Source organism: Drosophila elegans, unplaced genomic scaffold (genome assembly GCF_018152505.1).
Source record: "Drosophila elegans isolate 14027-0461.03 unplaced genomic scaffold, ASM1815250v1 contig_476, whole genome shotgun sequence".
NCBI classification, from domain to species: domain Eukaryota; kingdom Metazoa; phylum Arthropoda; class Insecta; order Diptera; family Drosophilidae; genus Drosophila; species Drosophila elegans.
In genome coordinates, this window is record NW_024545863.1 from 15342262 (window position 1) to 15365831 (window position 23570).

Here is a 23570-nt window from a genome sequence, read left to right on the forward strand (position 1 = left end):
ACAGCAAAAGTACAAAACCGATGCCGGCACCACAGATACAAATGCGAACACGCATACCAGCAAAAACTTTGGGGTCGCGCCATATCAAAGATATCGTATCTCATGGATACCCCTTTCAGTATCTGTGAGTAACTTCATGTGTACGTGTGTTTTTTTTTTATAGCACACAATGTGCCCGATGCGATGTATTTGATTTTTTTTTTTGCCAGCTTTTTTGGTTGGCCTGTTGTAATGTGCTTGGTTTAGTTTTGAAATTGAAATGTATGCAAATAGTGGCATTGTTGCCTTTGAAAATCGATAAATTCTTTGGAGGCAGGGAGCTCAGCTGATTGCATGTGAAATAGTCACGAAAGCAATGGAACCATGGGGGTTGTAAAACCCTCCAAACTGCTATATCAAATAATCAAGATTTATGCGATTTGTTAATGAATTCTATCAGCGAAGCCCTGCAGAGTATATCACTTCAAATGGAATATGTTTCAATTGAAAGTTGTTTAATATCGTGGCCCTAAATTGTAAATGGATGGTGGGGATTCTGGGACATTTCTCGTTGAGGCTTGCCTTATGGCTACACGCATATTGTGTAAATATTTACTCCGATTCCAATTTTGATCACATCTCGAATTTTTTGTTTGCCTTTGTTTTTCCTCAAGTTTGTTTGCTAATTGAATTCAATTTAGACAGCAGTCAAATGACAAACTTCTATTATTATTAATCATGCCTCGGCTTAATCAATTTAACCCAGTTTATTTTCTAATGCTGCTGCCGGGTGGGTGGTCCCATTGTAGGGGGTGGCTAACTATAGCCTGGCTGTGGCTAAAAATATATGTTATCTTGGCTGTGAAGTCAAGTTTTCTTCTTTTTTTTTTTAATTTTAAACCTGTTGATTGCATAATTAAACCAGAACTGTTTTAAATATTAATCTAGTTAAAGGGAAAAATGTTTTTTTAGGCCTTTGAACTTGATATTTATACAAATATAACTGAAGGGAATGTGTGTAAAATTATAATTATTTATTTGGTTTAATCTTTTATATTAGCTTCTTCGTACACTTGTGTTAAATTATCAAAATGTTCTATCCTTAAGGCTTCGGGTGTTAATGGCTCCCCGTTGTAGGGAGTACTGTACGTCACGTCAGAAATGTCTGTACATATCTAAACAAAGTTGCTGCGCTAATTTGAAGCCAGCAAACAGAGAGGCAGACAGGGCGAGAGAGTGATGAGCATTGCCATTTCACCTTGCACGCGCCCAGAGTCTGGTGTGCACAACCCTCCCACACCCTCCACACCCTGAAATTCAGTCTGCACTGCACAATTTCAAGAGCCACCCACCCGCCGCCCTCGCTTCCAGCCGCCCATTATTCAGTCCACGCAAAAGGGGAGCAAGTTTAAATGCAACGAGCAAAAATCAATGCAACCCCATAGCAGCCCCATGCAGCCCCCTCGAGCCCCCTTCGGCACCTCTACCCCTCTTAAAAAAATCCATTTGCCATGTTTGTGAGTGGGCGTGGACCGGCGCCATGCTGGTTTATTAGATTGCCGTAAATAAGTTTATGATGTGCCCAAAAAAAAAAAAAAGGGACAACAAAACTTGTATTTAGATGTAGTAAAAATAAAACAGGGCGCGCATATCCATGCTAATGAGAAATTCGTTATTGGAGGAAATTTTCCACCAATTTGGAAAATAATTAACCCTCTAATGATGCGATTACCTACAAGTTGCCGATCGAGCTGTGGAAACGTGACGCTAAATAGGCTGCACTACATTACTAAGACTTCTGAGGAAAAACTAATTACACTCAGAAATAACAAACCATAAAATAAAGAACGCCTATTATACATTTTTCTTTTTAAAGCCTTATAATGCTTTTCAAACACTTAACAAAAAAAGCTGAAATTGAAATGAAGTTTTTGGACATTTTATTTTTGTTTGCAAATTTACTTAAATCTATATGACATTATTTTCCAAGTGCACTGCTCTGCAGCGGAGACAGAGCGGAGCCATTTCCTCATTTGAAATTCTAGAAAGCTAAAAAGTTGCTGAGTAATATATATATATATATAGAGGGAAAAAGGGTGGCAAGTGTGAGCCAAAAATATGTTGAAAATGAGCAATCTCCTTGGCATTTACTTTGAAATTGTTTTGCTTTAGTTTTTTGTGGCCATTTTCCTTTCTTTTGTGTTCCCTTTGCCACTGAGAAAACTTTTCCCTTATTGTTTTCGTTTTCTTGCATCACATAATGGCTAAGCAGTTGTAGCAATTTCCAATGTGTACATTACAATAAAATAGAAATAAAAACCATAACCATGTGCATTTCCACTAAATATGTAATACTCAATTCCATTTTCGCTTGCAGCACCGACGGCACTGAATCTCCCATACTGGCTGAAGACGGTGGCGATGGACATGACAAACCGCGATTGCGCTACGGGGAACTAGTGATACTCGGGTGAGTCTAAAGAAATGATAAAAGTATGGCAATGCCCAAAGTAAAGTACTTTGTTTGGGCCGTAAGTACTTGGTGGTTTTATAAGGCAGAACTAACCACTTGACAAGTGCTGGAATGAACCACTTCAAGACTTGTAGATCTTTGTTCTTTGACTTCAAGCATTTCAATTAAGGAGCTTTAGAGTAAAACAAGGGCTAGGTCAACAATATATTGAGCTGAGTCAATTCATATCGTTCAAATTGTCATGTGGTAACAGAAAACTTTCGCTTTAGTTATGGCCAAATAAATGATAAGATAATAGACTTAATTGGTAAAGATAAGTAAAGGACTTTAAAACACTTTGATTTAATGTTTAAGAGATGTCTTTGTAACGAAAAGACCTAGTCTATTAGGCAACCATATTTCATCTTTTGGTAATCCAATAACATATCCATTCTTAACGCAAGTGTCACATTTTCGATTAAAATCTAATCAGCTTAAACATATTACCTACTTACCGATTCAAAGATCAAAGATTGCCCAACCAGTTACGTTTGACACAACTCCATCCGAACAGAATCTTCTTAAATCTACCCATCGTTTATCATGGATTCATAAATTAAGCTTCACTGCACTTTTATGGGGTCTTCAACGAAAACCGCGCACACCTAGAGACCAACCGATTCCAGCCACAAACCCAATCCGTCAAACGCAGCACCACCGCTTACAGAAGTTTAAGTGCCGGCTCTGTAAGCATTGAGCTAGCCGCATAAATTTGATCAACGCAGCGGTCCGCCGGCGGAGATTGATGGTTCTGGCCAGCAGCTGGGACGGAAACGGATGATTGTAAATCTCGACGGTTGACGGTCGACGGGACAACAGCAAGCGCTTGACATTGTGCTGATTGGCAACGCTTGGCCGCTGACTCACTGCCAAAGTGCGACTCACAGACTCCAGAAAACAGTCTCCTGACTTGAGTCATTAGCCGAAAGCATTTTGTGCCGGAGCTGCAGTCTGTGTTCTTTATGTCCCAGTTGTTACTGCTGGCATTTGTTATCTTAACACTTTTTAATTGCCCATCGGACAAAAGGCAGGGCTGGAAAAATTAAGGGAGCGTAGACTAGACCCTTGCGTAGTTCTCCATCAATTCCCCATTTATCATGACAACCATGCTGGTCTGGTCGCCCGAGCAACATGTGGTCACTCATTGAGGATTCCCCCTCCATTGTCGCGGTTGGTGATATATGATGGACAACAACCAGACGATGATTGCTGGACAACAAGCCACGGGCAAAGAAGCTGACAGACTCTACTACGAACACTCGAATTGTTGTCAGCAAATCTGAAACTCTTAATTGTTGTCATCAAAATAAGACATAACCAATTAACAAACTGAAAAAACAAAGCTTGCCAAATGTGGGCATACGAACATATTCAAAAACATGAGCAGCCAGCCTTATAGTTACAAATTTAAAGGTCAACATGTCCCGAGGGTTCAAACGTGGCTGTAAACATGGATTCGATTTATGTTTTTGATTCGTTTGAAGGGTACCAGTTCTCAGAATTTTACATCACGCACGGAAAGTTGATTGTTCTCCGACAAGATCATTTCATAGGAAAATCTAGATTTTATTACATTCAACGGGGGATCGGTACTTTCTGGGATCAATCTTTAACAGTTTGTCAATGAAATCATATAAAATATTATTGACATTTTATGAGTCTTATTTTTAGGAAATAATGTTTGGGAAAATAAGCAAGATTAGGGGACTCAGTCCGGAATAATAAAATTTTCGATTTTACATGCTCATTTCGATTAATCAAAAACTATTTATATTCTAGCAAACATTTGTAATTTTATAGCTTCATTAATGTATCTTGGAAAATCGTATCTTTAATGGTCGTAAATACTTTTTTAAACACACATTTTTTTCAATGGAAAATAGCTTTTGTGCGTTGTTTATTACCCTCTCGATATGGTTGACTTTCAAAGAACTTGTCTCAACATTTCTTCATTGACTGAACTTTAGATTATTATATAGTTTATACATTGCCATATGTGAATATAAAACTAAATTGGCTTATATTGTTCACCAACTTCGGAAGAATTGACATCTGCTGTGTCAGACACTATCGACCCTGAGTAAATAATAATTCCTATTGTTTGAACAGACAACCGTGGGTAATTACATGGTTTATGGTCTAGCTAATGCAGTAAAAAGAGACCGAAATAACCCAGGGTGGCAATTCTTTGAGTTATTAGTGGCCATTATCTGTGGGTGGCAGAGAGGCGCCACTCTAATTGTGCAAACAAAAACACATAGGGCCACGCAGAACTTGACCCACAAACCGAGTGAAATATATTAGTTGAGCAATAATCCCGCATGTCAGCTCTTATCAACTTGCCCCACATCTGTCGGCAAATGTATCTCATACAATTGTATCTGTGTCGTTGCAGCTACAATGGTTACTTGCCACAGGGAGATCGCGGACGGCGACGCTCCAAGTTCGTGCTGCACAAGCGGACGGAGGCGAGCGGCGTCAAGCGGTCCAAACACTACATCGTCCAATCGCCACAGACCTCGAAGGCCATACTGGATGCCAACCAGCATTCAATCTCGTACACACTGTCGCGCAACCAGGCGGTAATCGTCGAGTACAAGGAGGATGCGGAAACGGACATGTTTCAGGTGAGATACCCAGCACTTTTCACATTCCGGGCTGACAATCCCTCTCAGGAGCTTCGGTTTCTCGGCCTGACTTTGATGAATGTTATTTGGCTAATTAGAGAGCCGCCAAGGGCCTGAAATAGTGCACGCCCCACGAAGGTCAGAGGTCTGTTTTCTTGACTTTTGACAGCGACATTCAATATTTATATGTTGGTCTGGCAACCGAAGCACCACTTCCTCGTTCGCCTAAAGTATAATGCCAATATCGCATGAGTCCCCAGTGATAAATTACCTAATCAGTTGTGTGTGTGCCTCCCTCGACTAATCATGATTGCGCTCTCTGCTCGCTGCTCTGCCAGGTGGGACGCTCCTCGGAGTCACCGATTGACTTTGTGGTGATGGACACGCTGCCCGGCGACAAGAAGGATGCCAAGGTGATGCAGAGCACCATTTCTCGCTTCGCCTGCCGCATTCTGGTCAACCGCTGTGAGCCTGCCAAGGCGAGAATATTCGCCGCCGGCTTCGATTCGAGCAGAAACATATTCCTTGGGGTAAGTCGGCCGGTTGTCCATCCATCCACTAATCCCCTGCTGGTTCTAATGAGCTTCGAACTTGACTTTGCACAGGAGAAGGCCACCAAGTGGCAGGACAATGTGGAAATCGATGGTCTGACCACCAACGGCGTGCTGATTATGCACCCCAAGGGCTCCTTCTGTGGCGGCAATGCCAAGTGCGGCCTCTGGCGCGAGTGCTCCGTGGGCGGCGATGTCTTCAGCCTGCGCGAGTCGCGTTCGGCCCAGCAAAAGGGTCAGCCCGTAAGTTCAATTGTTATCTTTAACCTTTAACCTTTAACAGTTGATACAAAATTCCGCATTTCCCCAGATCTATGACGAATGCAACATCCTGCAGGATGGCACACTTATTGATCTCTGCGGCGCAACCTTGCTCTGGCGTTCCGCCGAGGGCTTGCAACATTCGCCGGTGAGTCGAAAAGGCTTAAAAACAGGAAGAATATGGAATGAGTTTCCATAAAGTTTGGCACGGTACCATAAACCAGGACTTTAAAATTTAAAATTAAAAAAACTTTTAAATTCAAATGCATTAAAGCTTACGATTGTAAACTCGATTTATATCATGAGCTCAATTTCGAGATATTTAAAACAGTTATATTAAAGCAGAAAGAATTATTATGATTAAAAAAAATGGTAAAGATATTTACGAGTATTTTTTTTGTATTTATATTTTATTATAAAATGTCATCATAACACTTAAATTTTGGAACTTATAAGTTAATGCGCTAGTCACTTAGTATACTAACAAACAACAAAAGACTCTTCTTTAGGAAACAAAATATTAAAAAACCTTTTGCAATGATGTATTTAGAATCAAAAAATCATGATAAACAAAATATACATTGATTAAAAATTTGTTTATTAATTGCAGACCAAACACGATTTGGAGAAACTTATCGATGCCATTAATGCCGGTCGTCCACAGTGCCCGGTGGGCCTGAACACACTGGTTATACCACGCAAAGTTAACATTGGGGATCAGGTGAACCAGCCTTACGTGTACTTAAACTGCGGCCACGTCCAGGGTGAGTGCGGTTGTCGTCTCAGAGTGGCACACAAATCTATAATTCCGCTCGATTCCGTTGGCAGGCCATCACGATTGGGGTCAGGACGAGAACACCGGGGCCCGCCGCTGTCCCATGTGCCTGGAACTCGGCCCGGTGGTCACGCTGTGCATGGGTCTGGAACCGGCCTTCTATGTGGACGTGGGCGCTCCGACGTACGCATTCAATCCATGCGGACACATGGCGACTGAGAAAACTGTCAAGTGAGAGCAACTGAAGCCAGACGGCTACAGGCTGCAAATTGACTCTACTAATTGGGGGTACACCTCTATCCACTCTACTCTTGCAGATACTGGGCAAATGTGGAGATACCGCACGGCACCAACGGATTTCAGGCCGTCTGTCCCTTCTGTGCGACGCCCTTGGATGGTGCGACCGGCTACATTAAATTAATATTCCAGGATAATCTAGATTAAATATAAATATAATGGATTGTATTTACGTCTATATAGATACTGTAGTAATTGAAAGATGTCCAAGTTTGAAGCAGGCATTAAAACTAGGCTTTATTTATTATCATTAATTAACATTAAAAGGCAACAGAAAATACTGAATACTGAAACACAAAAAGAGAACAAATTTAATCGAAGCAAAGCAAAGAAACGTTTGTATTTGTTGTGTCTCTGGCGACTTTAGTTTTTCATTAATCAATTGCTGATATGTAATTGCTGCATTATGTTAAGCAAATCAATTCAATTAATTGCGAAGTTAACAAATCCGCATTAGACATCCCATTCCCCGATCAAATTTGCATGTTTACGTTTCATGTTTGGTTTCCCCACTGTATAATGTAAAAATTATTTGAAATAATGACTGCAACGCAAACAAACGCAATGATCAGCAGCACACATCGACCATACGAATTAATACGAATGGAAATTGCATAATTGTAAAAGTTGAGACCGAATGTAAATCGCAGATATATTTATAGCCCCAACGGCAACCGCATAAATTGTGTATAATTGTGTAAAAACAAACAAGATTGAAATGTAATCGTTGAACCTTATTATTCGCAATCAATTGCAACTACCCAACATTGCTATGGACTGGGCATCCAGCCCATATGCAGAAACAACATTTACGTATTTCTCACCAAATCTAGAGCTTACATTTAAACCGAAGAACGAACGAGGAGAATCTAACACAATTATCCATTTAACTTCAACAAATAAAAATGTGGTAAAGCATTATTCTAAATAACAAGTAACAATGAAAACGAAAACATAAACAAAAACAAAACCGTATGAACAACATGTACAGTTTCAAAACTCTGTCAGCAAATACGTATAAAAAGGGAGTTCATGAAATCGAACGCATTATGTACTACCCATGATAGCATCATACGTATATCTAGATCTATATAGGTTTAAATGTATCTGCAGCGATCTATGTATGTTGATATTCATTTTCTGCCCAAATCGCATTATGCATTACAAAGTTAGTTAATCTTATATCTTATTATTACGCATTACGATTATTTGTATTATTATTTTGTATGCATTAAACACGTCTGTGTGTTCATTTAATGTTGCGCCGCAGTGTGTTAACAAATCACAACATTGCAAAACAAAACAAAAAAAGAAAATAGTTCATAATAAATACAAAATGTAAAATAAAAACTTTCTAGCAATACACATAAACGATTTCGATTGTTTTTATTTAATGGTGTCTTATTGGTTTGCTCATGGATATGGAATGTTTGCTCTGATATCTAAGAAAAATGGTTCCAATAGATTTATATATTATGGCATATAAACTTCATTGATTCTTAATGGTATATTACAACTGTCTCTTGACTGTCTTCCAAAACAGTGCGAAGATTTTCAAATCTGTTTGTTTTAATGTTATAAGGAATTTAAAAAAGAAAGCCGGTTAAAACAATTAAGTGACTTCCTAAAAGGATCCGCATACTTATGATCATATAGTTGGCAAAAAATTACGGTGGCTCTATTCGAACATTTGAACCCATAAAATCTAATAGAAAAATGTTGCCTTTACTATTTTAAATTTTGGGATCACAATCGAAAAATTAGTTATTTGGTTTAAATAACGTTTTTTGCAGAAATGTAGTAATTTATTAGTGCAGTAAAATAAATATATCATATTATATCTGAACAAATTCGACTAGTCCAAAAATTTTAAAACATTAGTTTTTGTACTTAAAAAGTTTTAAGTTAATGTTTAAATTAAATAAAAAAACATATTTACTATTTGGGTTTCTTCATAATGCATATTTAATGACTGTTAGTGTTAATAAATAATATTTAAAGAAGGAATTATGTGATAAGTAAATGACTGGTTATCTAAATACCGATTTATAAAACTTTGGGTGGTATGTCGTCTGAAATTCCATGGCATAAAAACACGGAACTTTATGCCTTTATTATTGGATAAATATAAAGGCTTACACTTTTGTTTACCAACAAACGGCCTCAGCTGGAAATGAAACGCGTGCTTCAACTGCGCATGCTAGCACATTTCGTGAGGTATACTTATAGGGGTGTTTTGTCTCGCAGACGACTCGTTGTAATTCCCAACTGGTTCTAGCTGTTCTGGCATGGAAACCCTGCTGCCGAGCGGAGAAAAACATACTTACCTGGCGTAGAGGTTAACCGTGATCACGAAGGCGGTTCCTCCGGAGTGAGGCTTGGCCATTGCACCTCGGCTGAGTTGACCTCTGCGATTATTCCTAATGTGAATAACTCGTGCGTGTAATTTTTGGTAGCCGGGAATGGCGTTCGCGCCGTCCCGACATTAATAATAAATATGAAATAAGATTAAATGCTTTGCCATTATTGGCTAGAATTAAATTAAATGGGAAGAAAAATTATAGTCGAGTACCTCCGACTGTTAAGATACCCGTTTATTATTTTATATTTTCCGAGACCTCGAGGTTTATGGCTTTCAGGCATAACTATGTCAACGGGGCTAGAATATTCACACTTCATGGTCAAAAACTATTACATACTTTTTAACAAATATACATAAAGTTGAAACCCAGAAAAAAAAAACCATAACATTTGTTTTTCGGAAATTTATTTGTAGAATATTCGTTTTTTACGCCATTTGTTGTTTTTTCTTCTTGTGAAGCTTCTTATTATTGACATCAATCTTTCAATTCTCTACCACTTATTTGAACTGTCCAATTTCATGGCAACTTATTGTCAATCGGGTTTGGTTTTGCTGGATCTGATGCGATCTAATAACATTTAAAAATGGATTAGTTTCTTCCTCACCCTCCTAGCCAGCGACTCATGAATATCTATTTATTAAATTGGAGATTTGAATGCAAGTTGCTTTTGATTTTTTTTATTTTTAATGAAAGTATTTTGCTTAGGTAATGCAGAAAAATGTTGCTATCTAAGTACGAGATGTTAAGTTATAATCGACATGGAAATTTTTATATTCTTGGGATATTCTTTGAAAGTCATATTCTTGCCTTTTGTTAAATGTAAATATGTATTTATGTTTATGTATATCAATTGAATATAAAGGTGTGAATTTATATATAAATCGTTTGATTCGTTAATCATTATCAATTGTTTCATTTTATCTGGACTCTTGTGCGCTTAGCTGCATTAACTATACAAAAATCAATTTGACTTATAAACCTGCTCCAGATCCTGTCAAATTTCAATATCAAAACTCTCCATAGTTGTAGTTTATGGATCCTTACACTTTTCTATATCTTTTTACCCGAAAATGTACATTACTACAGCATAGTGACCCTTAAATATGTAAACTTATAGAGGGAAAGGAAACGAAGGAATACAACAGAAACTTAACAAACTTTAGTGTCCAATAGTTTTTTACACATTAATATTCCTAGGAAAAGTAAGTCCTTTGATTTAAATCAGCTCATATAATGGGGATCTTAGCTCTGGCTACAGAGTTAATTTTGCCAGATTTATGTTTGTTTACATCAAGCCATAGTCCAAAATAAAAGCGAACAACTATCAAAAGGATTTACCATGCATGCATATTTATCAGTTTATAATATTACATATTCAATGCCTTGTCGAATAAATATCAAGTATTTAGCAGACTTATTTATTTGTCCACTGCTTATTGTCGTACATGTTAGTTGTGTGTTTCTCTGTTTCACTTGCCATTATAAACATATCGCTTATTGTAAACATATACGATATATATATATATATCATGCTTATATAAAAACACCAATTATGCAAATATAGTTAAAAAAGTTACAAGAAAACCATCTGATAACAAAAACTTTATCCCGTCCAGAGGGGGATTCTTGTTTTTCATTCTAAACGTGTGCGGCATGTGATTTACATTTCATCTAATATTGTTACAAGAAGCACCACAGTAGTCAGTAGCATTAAATAACATAGTTTTCTTATTTGTCTTTAGTTTCTTAGTACATTCAAATTGTGTAAAAGTATTGTATTGTCTGCGAAACTTTCTCAAAATTCACAAATCTGTAGATATTATTGTCATACAAATTGCATTGGTTTCTGCCCTTCCTAGATCCATATTCTTATTGTACAATTCCTTTGAGCTTCATTTGCAGCCCATCTAAATTATATTGTTTGATATTTTTTGTGTGTTGTTTACACACACTATTACTATCATTAATTTATTGTCGCAGTGTTGCGTTATTATTGTCGGTTTATATTTCGATAGAACCGCATTTTAAACATGATTCTGTATCTACATGCCTGTGTAGGTTTTGTAGTAGTTGCTAGAAAAATTACAATTTTACTGTACTAGAGATGTAGATGTATAAGTAAATTTAATAAGTATACATGTAAAAAAGTAGAATTCCATACTCGTAAATGTACAAAAGTTCTCGCTGCCTAGCCACAAAAATCTACTGCCAACAACCAATCAAATTCCGGCTGTGGCTCAACACCCATTCTACGCCCACTGTAGCGGTACCGCTACAGTGTGCCCTCACGCATGCACACACAATTTCAACAGTTTTACATCTTACGAATTATTGTCAAGATATGTTTGTCAGATGATATTAGCCTGGTTGTGAAAGTCGCCAAGTGGCCCAAAACCACCGACAGACAAGTCCCGAGTGTGTCGATGTGAAATTATAAATTCGTCTCGAGAAGTTTGAAGATGGAAATGTTTTAAGTAGGGCAGGATATAGTTATGGTAATGAATATGTAAGGATCTGGATATGTACTCAAATTTCGAACTCTTATCTGTCCATGGTTTTGAAGTACACCTAGAATTTAAGCCAATTTACTGGCGGCACTATCAGGCAAGTATGTGGCCACAAAAAAGCAGACGTGTCGCGACCAGGCTAAAAACTGTAGAAACTCCGTATAATAAAAGCTGGTGACTGCTGGCGATCGATCCTCTAGAGGCGCCCATGTCCACAACGTTGATTTTCCAGCCCAGATTGTTATGTGTAAAGCACTGCCAAAGGAGTTGTCGAGGATTATATAGCCTTATATCACCATTCTAGTGCAAAACTTACCTGATAGTAAAGCTGATCGGGCGCATTGGTGGGCACTGTCCAGTTGAGATAACCAGACTCGCCATCCTCGCACTTGAAGACCAGGGTTTTCATGTACTCCTCGAAACTCTCGATTTCCGCCGATCGATCGATGGTCTGATGCTCCCACTCGCAATAACGACCAGCTGCGAAAAACATAACTTGTTAAGAATGCATATATATGTGTGGAACATGGACTCACCTCCTGTTGGAATAGCGTTGCCATCCTCGTCGTATTCTACCCCAGCATATGCCTTCTGTTTTCGGGCTTCCAGACCCATTTTCTGACCCAGTCCTCCTTCAGGAGAGTCCGTGATATAGAAGGGATGATATCTGTATGAAATGAGTGATTAATGACTATCCAAACAATACTATACTTCTGCTAACATATTTATAAATGCTACTCTAATAAAAAATTGAAAAGTAAGTATTATAATTATAATGTCAAGTACAATGCATGACTTAATATTAAATTATTTTAGTTTATTTGGAAAATATTACATTTAAATTAGTTCCTATTTGATTTAAATGCATTTTGTTTAAATTTGATATCGTTTAAATTTAAATTCAAGTTTTAGATATTAAAATCAATTCCATAAATAGTCAAATGAAAAATTGAAAACATTTTTAAAATTTTATAGAAAATAACTAAGAATTAAAAAAATCAAACCGAAAAATATTAAAATCAGGAAATGAATACTTGGACTTATCTCTTTGTATCAATTGTATCTTTAAGCTCGAAAAGTAGGGACAAGTTTGTCTTTCTCACGTATTATTCAATGATATCTCAGTGATCAAACCAACATGTACCTTGCAGGCTGGGAGGGATCATTGCCGCCCTCGATGATGAACTCGTAGGTCAGGCCACGCTCCACAGTGATTTCAGGGATCAGCAGATCGTTCACATACCAGGCAATGCCCCACGAGGGCACCCCAGTGATGGAGGTATAACCGCGCTTGCCGCCCGTGGGTCCAATGCTGGCACGGAACTTCCTGACACCTTCGATCTTGCGTGTGGGCCATGGCTTGGGACCAGTCTCGTCCTTCACATCGTACAGTGAGCTCCTGCAGGCGTGATCGTTCTGGAAGGTCAGCTCGTTTATTATCTGTCTCAAATTCTAGGCTACTGGACTTACTCTCGTGGAGAAGTTAATGCGAATGTCGTCCTGGTTGTGATCGCTGGCGGTGTGCGAGTGTGCATTGGCCTCCTTTCGGGCGTTCAGAGGACCAATGGCGGCAATGACCGAAACCTCCCGATCAATGGGAATCGGGGAATCGTAGATGGCCTCATTGGTCTGCAACAGGCGTTTATAGCGGATGCTGGTCACCCCGTTCTTTCTATCGCCGCTCACTGCAGGAATAAGAGATTATCATAAAGATTTGGTACTTTCAGATATCACGATATATTTAATAATATAGTTTGTTATATAGTTTTGATTATATTACACTGTGCAAAAACGTAAAAAAAACGTATAGTGGTGTAACTATATAGTTATAATAAATGTCGTTGTACTAAACACGACCTTATCCTTGAAATTTTTCCATCATCCTCAGTTTTCGGGAAAAATTATCTTAAAGAGCCAAAAAGGACGGGTACTTTGATTTTAGGTAACCTGAACCTATGATCATTTTGCTATAGTTCAACAATTTGCCTAAGGATCCTAAAACCTAAAAGTATGTTATACAAATTTTTGGAAATGCCTACAATATTATTTTTAAATTTTACATAAATATGTTAGCCTACAATATTAATTTAAAATTTTACATAAATATTGTAGGCATTTCACAATAATACTTAAATAGTTCGAGCTTCGAATAGTTCCAATATTTCACTTACACACGATTACATCATTTCTAGCCCCGATCCTTTCATCGGGACAAGCACCCCGCTGACCATCGCACTGGGACAGATCCGAGATGAAGTAGTCCTCGGCCCGGAAGACGCGGGCATTGGTGTCATAGAAGGCCACCACCACATCGGACTGGGACATCTGGGGGCGGCCATTCGCACCGGAGAGGCCGAAGGCCATGTACTGGTCCTCGTTGATGCGCCCGAAGAGCTCCACCTGCAGATACTCGTCCTGGAGCTCCCACTTCACCTGCAGCTTGTTCGGCAGGATCTCGCGACAATTGCTGTACACGGGACGCGGCGTTGTGGTGGTCTGAAATGGACAAGGGGGCGGAGTAAGAGGGATTGGCCTGGCCGGAAGGCGGGACATGCATGAGGCTAAGACTAGTACTCACGGGTGAATACCACCATGAAGGCTAATGCGGCGCGCATAAGTCAAAGAGATATACATTATGAGTTGTGTGCAAATGAGCAAATGCTAGCATATGGATCAGGGCAATGTTCCGCAACTAACTATGTCCGTCAGAGGGTACCACACTTACCGTTATCTTGGTCTGGCCCAAAGCTGGCGGCACGTCCAGATCCCTGGGCACGTACACGTGTCCGAAGTTGTGCCTGTACTCCACGCACCACACGGCCAGCCAGTCGATGTCGTATACGGTGAGGTTTCCGGGCAATTGGATCTCGATGTCCTCGCCTTGGTAGCCGCGCAACGGTTCCAGAGATCCTGCCTCATTGGGCACCTGAAAGATGGGCATACTAATCAATCATCTTATCAAAATAAAAAAGCATAACAACCATAACAATGATTAAGTAAATTCTATATACTTATTGGCAATAACGTGAATACAAACTAAAACCCAAAACCCATCAAAATGTGTGTTGTTCTCTGTTATTATTTTAAATTCGAAAGTTTACATTTTATCTCCATTTAAATTATAAGTTTACTGGAGGGCAGAAACCCAAGGTTTAAAGTGAGTAAAATTTAGGGAAAATAAAATAAAATATGATAATTAAAATATTTGTACTATAGTTAACATTGTTATTTTATTTCATAAACTTTGTGATGTTGATATTAAAACAATTTTCAGGTTGACAACTGACCTTCATGCCCATGATGTTCGGTTCGCTGCCATTGCCTACCCAGAAATAGGCATCCGGTCCAGCTCCGTCGTAGTGCAAGTTGGGTCTGTAAACGTTGAATTGATTAAATTTGAAAATGCAAAGTAATTCGTTAAGCTCACATGTAGAACGTCCTGGCATCTAGAACGCTGATGTTGCTGGAACGGAGGCCATGGGCCAATCGCTTGAATTCGGGCAGTACACGCGGCTTGGGGACATCCAGATTGGATGGTATGAAGACCTCACCAAAATCAACCTGAAAGGGGTTCAATGTCATTACATAATCGTTTTTATGTTTAATGCACATCATGCTTTTTTCTCTTATTTTTAAGGCGTGGCAGTACATTTATTTATATTTCTACATAATATACGTACTCTCTACATATCAGCTGTGTGACTACACTTTGCGATTTTACAACTTTCTACACGGAAAAAAATAGTTATAGAGACAAAACTATAGTTACATAAATTCTTAACTATTAAGTATGAACAACTTTGAATGTATCAAAATTGCAAAATCATTTGACATTTAAAAGTCACGACACGAAAAAATTGGACTCGGTGTACTAAATGCTTTTTAAACCTAAGAATAAATTAAAATTAAGGTGTTTTTATTACTAGTTTTTTTGTGGTCTTCAACAATCTTTGCTATAGTATATCAGCTGTATTTATTTATATTTGCTTTTAAAATTGCAAGTTTATTTAGTCTATTATTTCGGGATATATTTAACATATTCTTTTCTAATTTACTCAAATAAATGTTACTTGAAATATAGGTTTAAAAATATTTTATTATATTAATATCTTTAAAATTACTTGCGGTGTCAATTTTGTGTGTATTTAATCCTTGCAAATAGTGTTTCTTAAGAAACGTTTATTCGCGTTTATTTTTTAAACTATTAAGTTATAAATGCTGAACTAGTCCTGAAATTTTACATGTGCATTTTACGCGACACCATGTCTACATTTGACGCGGTTCTAAGTAAGCAAACAAGCGCTTTGTTGTTGTATACCCAAAACATTTGTACATAATGTGTGTTTATGTATGCCTTCGTGTGGGGCTCTCCCCCGAAAACCCCCCAAATACCCCCGCCACCTCGTAAAAAAATCGGGCATGCGCGCTCAAAACTCCACAAACAACATTCGCACACAAACACAAAAACACTGACGCACACAGTGGCAAACTAACCCCAATCTGAGTGCAGTTGTGTGGGTGTGCGGCAGTCAGCCCCAAGAAGTTTTTTGGCTGTCAGTCAATGGAAGGCACCGTACACCCACACACCCACACACACACACACACTCAGTCGTGGAAGGAGCACCCTGTATGCCACACGTATACACACACGAGCCCCCTGTCCGTGTATCCGAGTATCTGTGTGAGGGGGTTTGGGGCGCCTGTGTGTGTGTGTGTGTGTGTGTGTGTTTATATGCAACCACTTGAGTTAATCAAAAATGTCTGCTGTAATTTATTTTACTACGGCCGCCATCTTTTATTCGACCATGCTGCGAACTCCAAAAAGCCCCCACCGATGCCAATTTTGTGGAGTTTATCTGGAAATGCACTTGTGCTCCGCTTCCTCCGAGGAAACTTAAACAAAAGTAATTTTCATTGGACGAAGGCAAACATAATTGCAAGTGGTCGCTAGCTGGACGGCATTTGCATACTCAGCACTGTAATTAAAATCTAAAACTCTAATGAAAACAAAGTTCCAGGCGACTGACCCACATTATAGACGATTTTTGCACAAAGGATAATATTTGCCATGGTAAGTCCTTCATTGCCCCTTAAACAAACGCGAGATGAGAAACCAAATAACGTCCGCTTTGAAAAGCTATTAAGGGCATAATCGATAGCCGGGCAAAGCATAATGCTAAAGTCTTTGTGCAGCTGCAGTTAAATTACAAAAATGTAATTACAAAAAAAAAACGCTCTTGCCCGGCTAAATACACACATAAATCTGGGAGAATGGCGCGTGCCATTCGCAAAGAAAAAAAAAGATACGATGAATGGGTAGCAGTAGATGTTGAAGTAGAAGTAGAAGTAGAAGTAGTGGTAGTGGTAGGAAGCGCAAGGACCCGGGACTCACCGTGAAGCGTCTGCACCACACTGACAGCCATCGAATGTCCTTAATCCTTTTGCCCATGGGTAAGCGCAGTATGATGTCCGTTCGGTTGTGCGCCTGCAAAATGGGGGGATCGCTGCGGGTGGTTCCAAAAAAAGGAGACGAACGCCGAGAACGAGAACGAGAAAGAGAGATGGAGATAAAGAGTTAAATGGGGTCCAGGGCATACTAAACTATAAGTACGACCAAAGCAAAGTGTGTGCTTGCCCCACCCACAGCCAGAGCTTATTAGAAACTGCACGCGAAAAAATCACAAAGTCCTGGACATATAAAACTGATACGAAATCATATACTGATTTAGTTTAAATATCATTTGCAACTTGTTCGTTTAGAGCTATTGACAACTCAATAACTTATTTAATAACCTTAGTAATTATTTAAAAATAATTTAAATAAATATTTGAGGATGACTTGGGATATACAATTTATACTTTTTTTTACAATGATCAATTAGTTTGCTTTGCGGCAGTTTAAAAGTAAGAGCTTATTAGAAACTGCACGCGGAAAAATCAAAAGAGAAATCATATACTGATATAGTTTAAATCTCATTTGCAACTTATTCGTTTAGAGCTATGGCCAACTCAATAACTTTTTAAATTATTTAAAACCTTAGTGAATATTTAAAATATAATATTAAAATTTAAGTAAATAATTGAGAATAACTTTGGAATGCAATTAAGTATTTTATTTAACAAAGATCATATAGCTTTCTTTGCGGAAGTTTGTAGGTAAGATTTTTAATAAGACCTTGCACACATTTTTATTAGTTTGTTAATAAAATAAAAATATTTCATTTAACACAATATTATTTGATTTATATGCGGGATATTAAATAATAAAATAAAATACTGTTTTAGCATTTTTGTGACCTCTGTCAATGTCTGCCAGTCCTGTAACGAGTGAGGCAATTAAAAGGCATTGCACAAATGGAAATCAAACAGATTGTCACCAGAGATTGTCCGCAGGACACGCCTCCAATTTGCTCGTTCATTGCCAGTGTGTACATAGGGATTAAAGTGAAACCAGCCAGAAAATGCAACAGATCGGACCCTGGCCTCAATTCTATACTATACGTTGTTTGTATGCAATGCTGCGCGACTCTATGTCATTAAAATTAAAGCAAAAACCAAACGACCGACGACAAAACCAAAAACATTTCTCATTTTCGCATATTCGCATATTCGCATTATTTATGAACCGAGCGCTGATGAAGATTTATGGCTAATGCAGCGAACCGAGGCATTACACACGTCTCATGCCCCCCATTTACCCCCCTTCCGATGGAAGTTCCTCAATGCATGAATAGTTGGGTGGCTGTGGCACTGACTATGGCCACTACGTCGGAACTTTTTGTTGGCGGCTTTATGCTTTAGCCAATTAGCGACTAGTTTGGGCTTCGCACACAGCGCATCACTGCATTTCTGTGGGAATCGATTTGGAGCCTTGGCCTGGAGATGAATATCGTAGTGGTGGTTGATTGAGTAACAAAGTCGACTATATTTCGGATGATTTGCGGTATCTTAAGCCCTACTTAGTCAGTGCAGCCTTAGATTTAAGTGTGTGAATGAACATATTTGTTAAGTTTTAATTTTATAACCAACTTTGCCTCAAGTGTCAAACATATAACATATAATATATTTTTTTTTTTATGTTCCTTAAAGTAGCCTAAAACAATAAACGCATACAAAATATAGTCCAGCCTTTTGGACTATAAAAATAACATGTTCTAAAAAGAACGTTCTTGATGAAAAATACGGTTGACTAAATATTTGATGAAATGCAACAAATTTTTTTTTATAGGAATATTTTTGTTGTTTTTATTTATTAAGTTGCTATTAAGCTTAATAATGGAAAACCATTAATTAACAAAATTATAATTTGCCTTATTTTTGGTTCTCAGCCTAGAAAAATAGTTTTAAAGCGTATTTAACCGCTTAGTTACCTGCGATTATAAGTTGCCTAATAAAAACTTAAATTTTATTAAATTTAAATGTACCTTTTTAGCTTAGTTTTAATTGAATGTTCATTTCAATGAGCTAGAGCACTTTATACTGCTTGTGAATTAAGTTAAAGCTTACAAAAGATAAAATAAATTATAGCTGCACAACTAAACAGTTCTTAGTTTATTAGATAATTCATTTCATTTGTTTTATAGGCTAACGAACTAAAAAAATACCTTGGCATTGGTATTAACAGAGTGCTTTCATTACTTTGGCATTTCTGAGTGCAGCGGTGGCTTTTGTAATCATGTGGATTTTGCGATGATTACATATCCATTACTGCAGTTACTGCATCTCATTTCTCTTGCGGGTTTTTTGTGGGATGGAGCAGAAGCCCGCCTGGGAATATTAATAATCAACTTGAAGTCTAAGTATGCCAATCCCATGGGAGCTGGCAGTCAGCGAGTGTTTGCCCAGATGTATTTGCCGCATCCTTGGCGGGGATGTAGAGCTTCTTGAAAGCGGTGGAGGATCGATTCATCGCAACTGGAACAAGTGTCAGCCGGCGAGTCAATCAGTCAATCAGTTAGTCAGTCAGTCAGCCAGACGGGCGGTTAGTCAGCCGCTGAAGTGGAAAGGTCGACGTCTAATGAATGTCGGCGGAGGCCACGCAATCCGCATTAGACACGGCTAAGCACTTAGCACCCAGCACCCTTGAAATGACACATTGACAGCGGTTCGAGATCCGAGGTCGTGTCCAGATTCAGAATCAGTACCAAAATCAGAACAAGAATCAGAACCAGTTGCACCACTCTAATGAGCCAAAACAAATTGAATGGCTCTGTGTCAACAGTGCATCAAATGTATCTGCTGGATACACACAGCGCTGTCCTGCCATCCACATCCACATCCACATCCACCCCCTGGTCCCTTCGTCCCTTGTCTCCAGTGTGACAAAGTAGTTTTCCTCGAATTCTGTTTGCTTTCGATTCCTGGTTCCATTACATTTTCCGCCTGGCAAATATGTTTGTTGCTTTATTTGATTTGCTTGTCCGCCCACTCGGCAAGGACCTCTCCGCTCGACATTTATTGATGCACTCGGGCTGCCATCATCCCAGGCCAACATCCATCGATTTTGTTTTATTTGCTCTCGTTCAGCTCATTGCCCGGCCACATACACAAAAATAGTATATACCATACATAAGCCCCTGTGGCCTGTGCACTTTCACCCAATTAGTTTGAATTCAGTTTCAGATTCGCAAAGAGTACAGGCATCGCTTCATGTGTGCTTTCCCCATTGACTAAGACCGAACTGGCCAACTTGTTGCGTCTGCTGACTGGCACTTTATATTCCCTATGCCCGCTCGATAAACAAAACGCACAGCAATCGAGGCCATTTCGCAGACAATAAAACGCGCCAACTCAGCAGACAACCCAACCATCCAGCCATCCAATCATCCAGCTTTCAACCCCATCTCTCCCACTGTGTGCCAACCCCAAAAGGGACAAAGCCACCACCGAAAATATTCTAAAATTATTATGAATATTTCATGTTTCCGTGACGAAGCGGCGCAGCCAAGCCAACGCCCCCGCTTTTGTCGGTGACAGGCCGCAGACGGATGAGTCCCAGCCCCCGGCGACGACCACTCAATTAAATTTGTATTAAAGTGCAGTGGTCGGGGCATTAATCACGCCAACAACAATAATAATTAGTACGGCTTTGCTCTGAAAGCTGATCACCGAAAGATGTCCCTTAACGAGCTTATAGTTAGCTAAATGTATGGGTACAATATAAATAAACAAATAACTAACAGTAAGGTGTGTAACTATTAGTATTTTTGATTTCTTAGCATATTTGTTATTACCCTAAACAGTGAATTTATTTATTTATAATTTTGAAACACATTGTTTTGGGAAACTTACTCCTTTTGATTTCTACAGAAATTAGTTGAAAAAGCACAAAACTACAAATATTCCCAGTCATAAAACGACTATTATTAACAGTAAAGTTTAAGTTTTCTCAAAGATTTTGAACAAAACATACCTTGTTTAGCAATTTAATTAAAAAAGGCGTTTCACTTTATTCATATTATTTTGATTTTCGAATCTAAATTGATCAATGTCACATATGAGTATGTTATATTTCTCTATTCTAGTCAAAGTAAAATTTGTATAGATTAAATATTAATTGCAGGCTCTAATTTATAAATTAATGTTTGGTTTGCTTATCATATTTTTAAATGCATTTTAAAAAGAAATTATGTGCTACCCAAATTTTATATTCATCAATTAATTATAGTAAGTTCGTTAGGTTTTTAAGTGTTTTAGCGATAGTTTTGTAAAACTTTAAAAGTGTATATCTCTTTCATTATATTTGTTTTTTATTATGGGAATTAAAAAAGAATTTATGTCTCATCTACCTAAGATGCAGGGACTTTTTCAAAGTTAATTTACTGGTGTGGCACTGAAATAAAAATGTTTTTGCAAGATTTTAAATAATACAAAAACCCTGTGTAGATTCCAGGCAAGGTGTGAAAAGCACTGCCTACTTGTGGGCGCACTGAGGGTGAAGTGACAGCAACAGGCGAAACTACTTGAGGGCTGCTCGAAACTGAAGTGAATGGGGGCAACCGAGGGTTAAGCTTGATGCCGAATGAGTCCACCAACTTTCTGCTGCTTAATCGAGTTAAAGGCAGTGGAAACATCAGCCCGGGGCGAAGTCAGTCGACAGCCAAAACAGTTGTTCGTGTTGCGGCTGCTCTGTCAGCGTTGATTAACACAATGCACAGTGATCGAGGGCAGCGGTGGAGCGGTGGGGCGGTGGGGTGGTGGATGGTGTGTTAAAGAATGGATTGCCCGCCCCGACAATGAAGGACAAAACTAAAACTTCGTTTTGCTACTTTGCATGCAGCAAATTTTAATGAAATCTGCATAAATCAGCGTTAAGCGAAAAGGCAAGCGTCAAGGTGGGAGAACAGGGGGGCTCTGCACTGCCGATGCAAATGAGCAACAGCCACAGGAGGGGGTGGTTGTGGGTGGTTGTGGGTGGTTGTGGGTGGTTGAAGGGGGACAAGGCAACAGCGTCATCCTCATTGTCATGGCAACGGGCGTTAATCAGCGCGGCGTCGCTTTTATGCTTCTCAAAAAATTCTAATTTAATTACTTATACTCGATGCATCCATTGTGACACATTCCCCACCCACTTTAAGCCACCACCCACTCCGGCGGGGAGGTAAAGCGAGCGTGAACACAAAAAGAAGTGAGCAGCACGAAAAGCAGGAGGTCACTCAAAAAAAAAAATAAAAAAATGGGTGCAACATTGAAGGTTTTAAAAGTAAACAAACTTTCCATAAACAAAATAAAGCTATGCAGACAATTTTTTGAAAACTAAGTTAATTTTATTTAAATATTAAATTTTTAACAGTTTAAATTGTATTCAAGAAATTATTTATGAGAAAAATGTAAAAAAAAAATCACTTAATTTCGTTTAAACAAATTTTTATATTTTCAAAGTTACATTAAAAATATGAAAGGAAAAGAGTCTTTCAATGAAAAAATAATTTTAGTTTATCTGGTTTTTGTTAAGCATTTAATGGAAGCTTTCTTTACTTTCGAGTTCAAGGAAACCAGTTAAAAAAAAAACATAAAGGTTTTGTAGTTATCTAAAGGCACTAAAAATGTTCTTAAATAATCTTTTTCACAAGCTTTAACTTAGCGCTACAATTATATATCTTTTGTCCTGCACTGGTCATTAGAATGTTCAACGTTAAAAATATTTTACCCAACTACAGTTTTTAAATCATGAAGTTTTCGTTTCTATTTTTTTAAATACATTTTGCGAGTGTTGTGACATCTTCTGATGCAGCGAGATTGGCAGCCCTTCAACGGCGCCTGCCAGAAGCAGTTTAGATAATTAACGTTGATTGGCCTGCCCGAGAAGCTTAGCCAGAAAAAGCCAGTTCTAAGGCTGTCACTTGGCAGGTTTCCCTGCCCCCGGAAAACTACTATAGAACCTGTCCCAATGCCAATCAGCTGCATTTATCAATTATCGCTCAGCCGACGACGGGACATAAAAATCATTAGACATAATAAGCGCGCGCAATTTGTTGGCTCAAATGCATGCGATTGCGATAGCAGCGGTGTGCCACACATAATACAGCAATCATCATCGTGCTAACACCAGTCCGCCATCCCACCGCCGACCTTCAGCCACCCGACCACCCATCCACCATCTACCCATATCGGAGGGTGCAACGCGTGGTATGGGTAATGTGTCTGAAAGCGTAAAAGCGTGCAATCGCTACGACGTTCCGGGCTTCCACCTCCTCCA

General features: G+C 38.7%; 2 protein-coding genes and 1 non-coding gene across 4 annotated transcripts in view; 2 read left to right on the forward strand and 1 right to left on the reverse strand.

The window, feature by feature from the left end:
- The window catches only part of LOC108134777 (protein pellino), a 30104-nt gene extending 22809 nt beyond the window's left edge, over positions 1-7295 (forward strand). The window contains exons 2-9 of the mRNA XM_017255226.2: positions 2357-2449; positions 4887-5118; positions 5457-5648; positions 5724-5912; positions 5980-6078; positions 6541-6694; positions 6759-6936; positions 7023-7295. Of these exons, the coding sequence (XP_017110715.2) occupies positions 2357-2449; positions 4887-5118; positions 5457-5648; positions 5724-5912; positions 5980-6078; positions 6541-6694; positions 6759-6936; positions 7023-7149 (1264 nt within the window). The 3' untranslated portion in view covers positions 7150-7295. The remainder of the gene's footprint in view (positions 1-2356; positions 2450-4886; positions 5119-5456; positions 5649-5723; positions 5913-5979; positions 6079-6540; positions 6695-6758; positions 6937-7022) is intronic.
- Positions 7296-9321: 2026 nt separating this feature from the next.
- Positions 9322-9486, forward strand: LOC121467640. The gene has a single exon (XR_005977715.1). It is a non-coding gene; the product is annotated as a U1 spliceosomal RNA (small nuclear RNA).
- Positions 9487-9752: 266 nt separating this feature from the next.
- LOC108150272 (protein Skeletor, isoforms B/C) overlaps positions 9753-23570 on the reverse strand; it is a 28669-nt gene continuing 14851 nt past the window's right edge. Inside the window, exons 4-14 of one of the 2 annotated variants that reach the window (XM_017278358.2) lie at positions 17265-17376; positions 15300-15433; positions 15160-15244; positions 14598-14798; positions 14451-14471; positions 14044-14368; positions 13343-13557; positions 13017-13288; positions 12409-12539; positions 12189-12352; positions 9753-12127 (exon numbers count right to left, since the gene is read on the reverse strand). In XM_017278358.2, the coding sequence (XP_017133847.1) occupies positions 11966-12127; positions 12189-12352; positions 12409-12539; positions 13017-13288; positions 13343-13557; positions 14044-14368; positions 14451-14471; positions 14598-14798; positions 15160-15244; positions 15300-15433; positions 17265-17376 (1822 nt within the window). In that variant the 3' untranslated portion in view covers positions 9753-11965. The remainder of the gene's footprint in view (positions 12128-12188; positions 12353-12408; positions 12540-13016; positions 13289-13342; positions 13558-14043; positions 14369-14450; positions 14472-14597; positions 14799-15159; positions 15245-15299; positions 15434-17264; positions 17377-23570) is intronic. The other variant, XM_017278367.2, reaches the window with a different exon arrangement.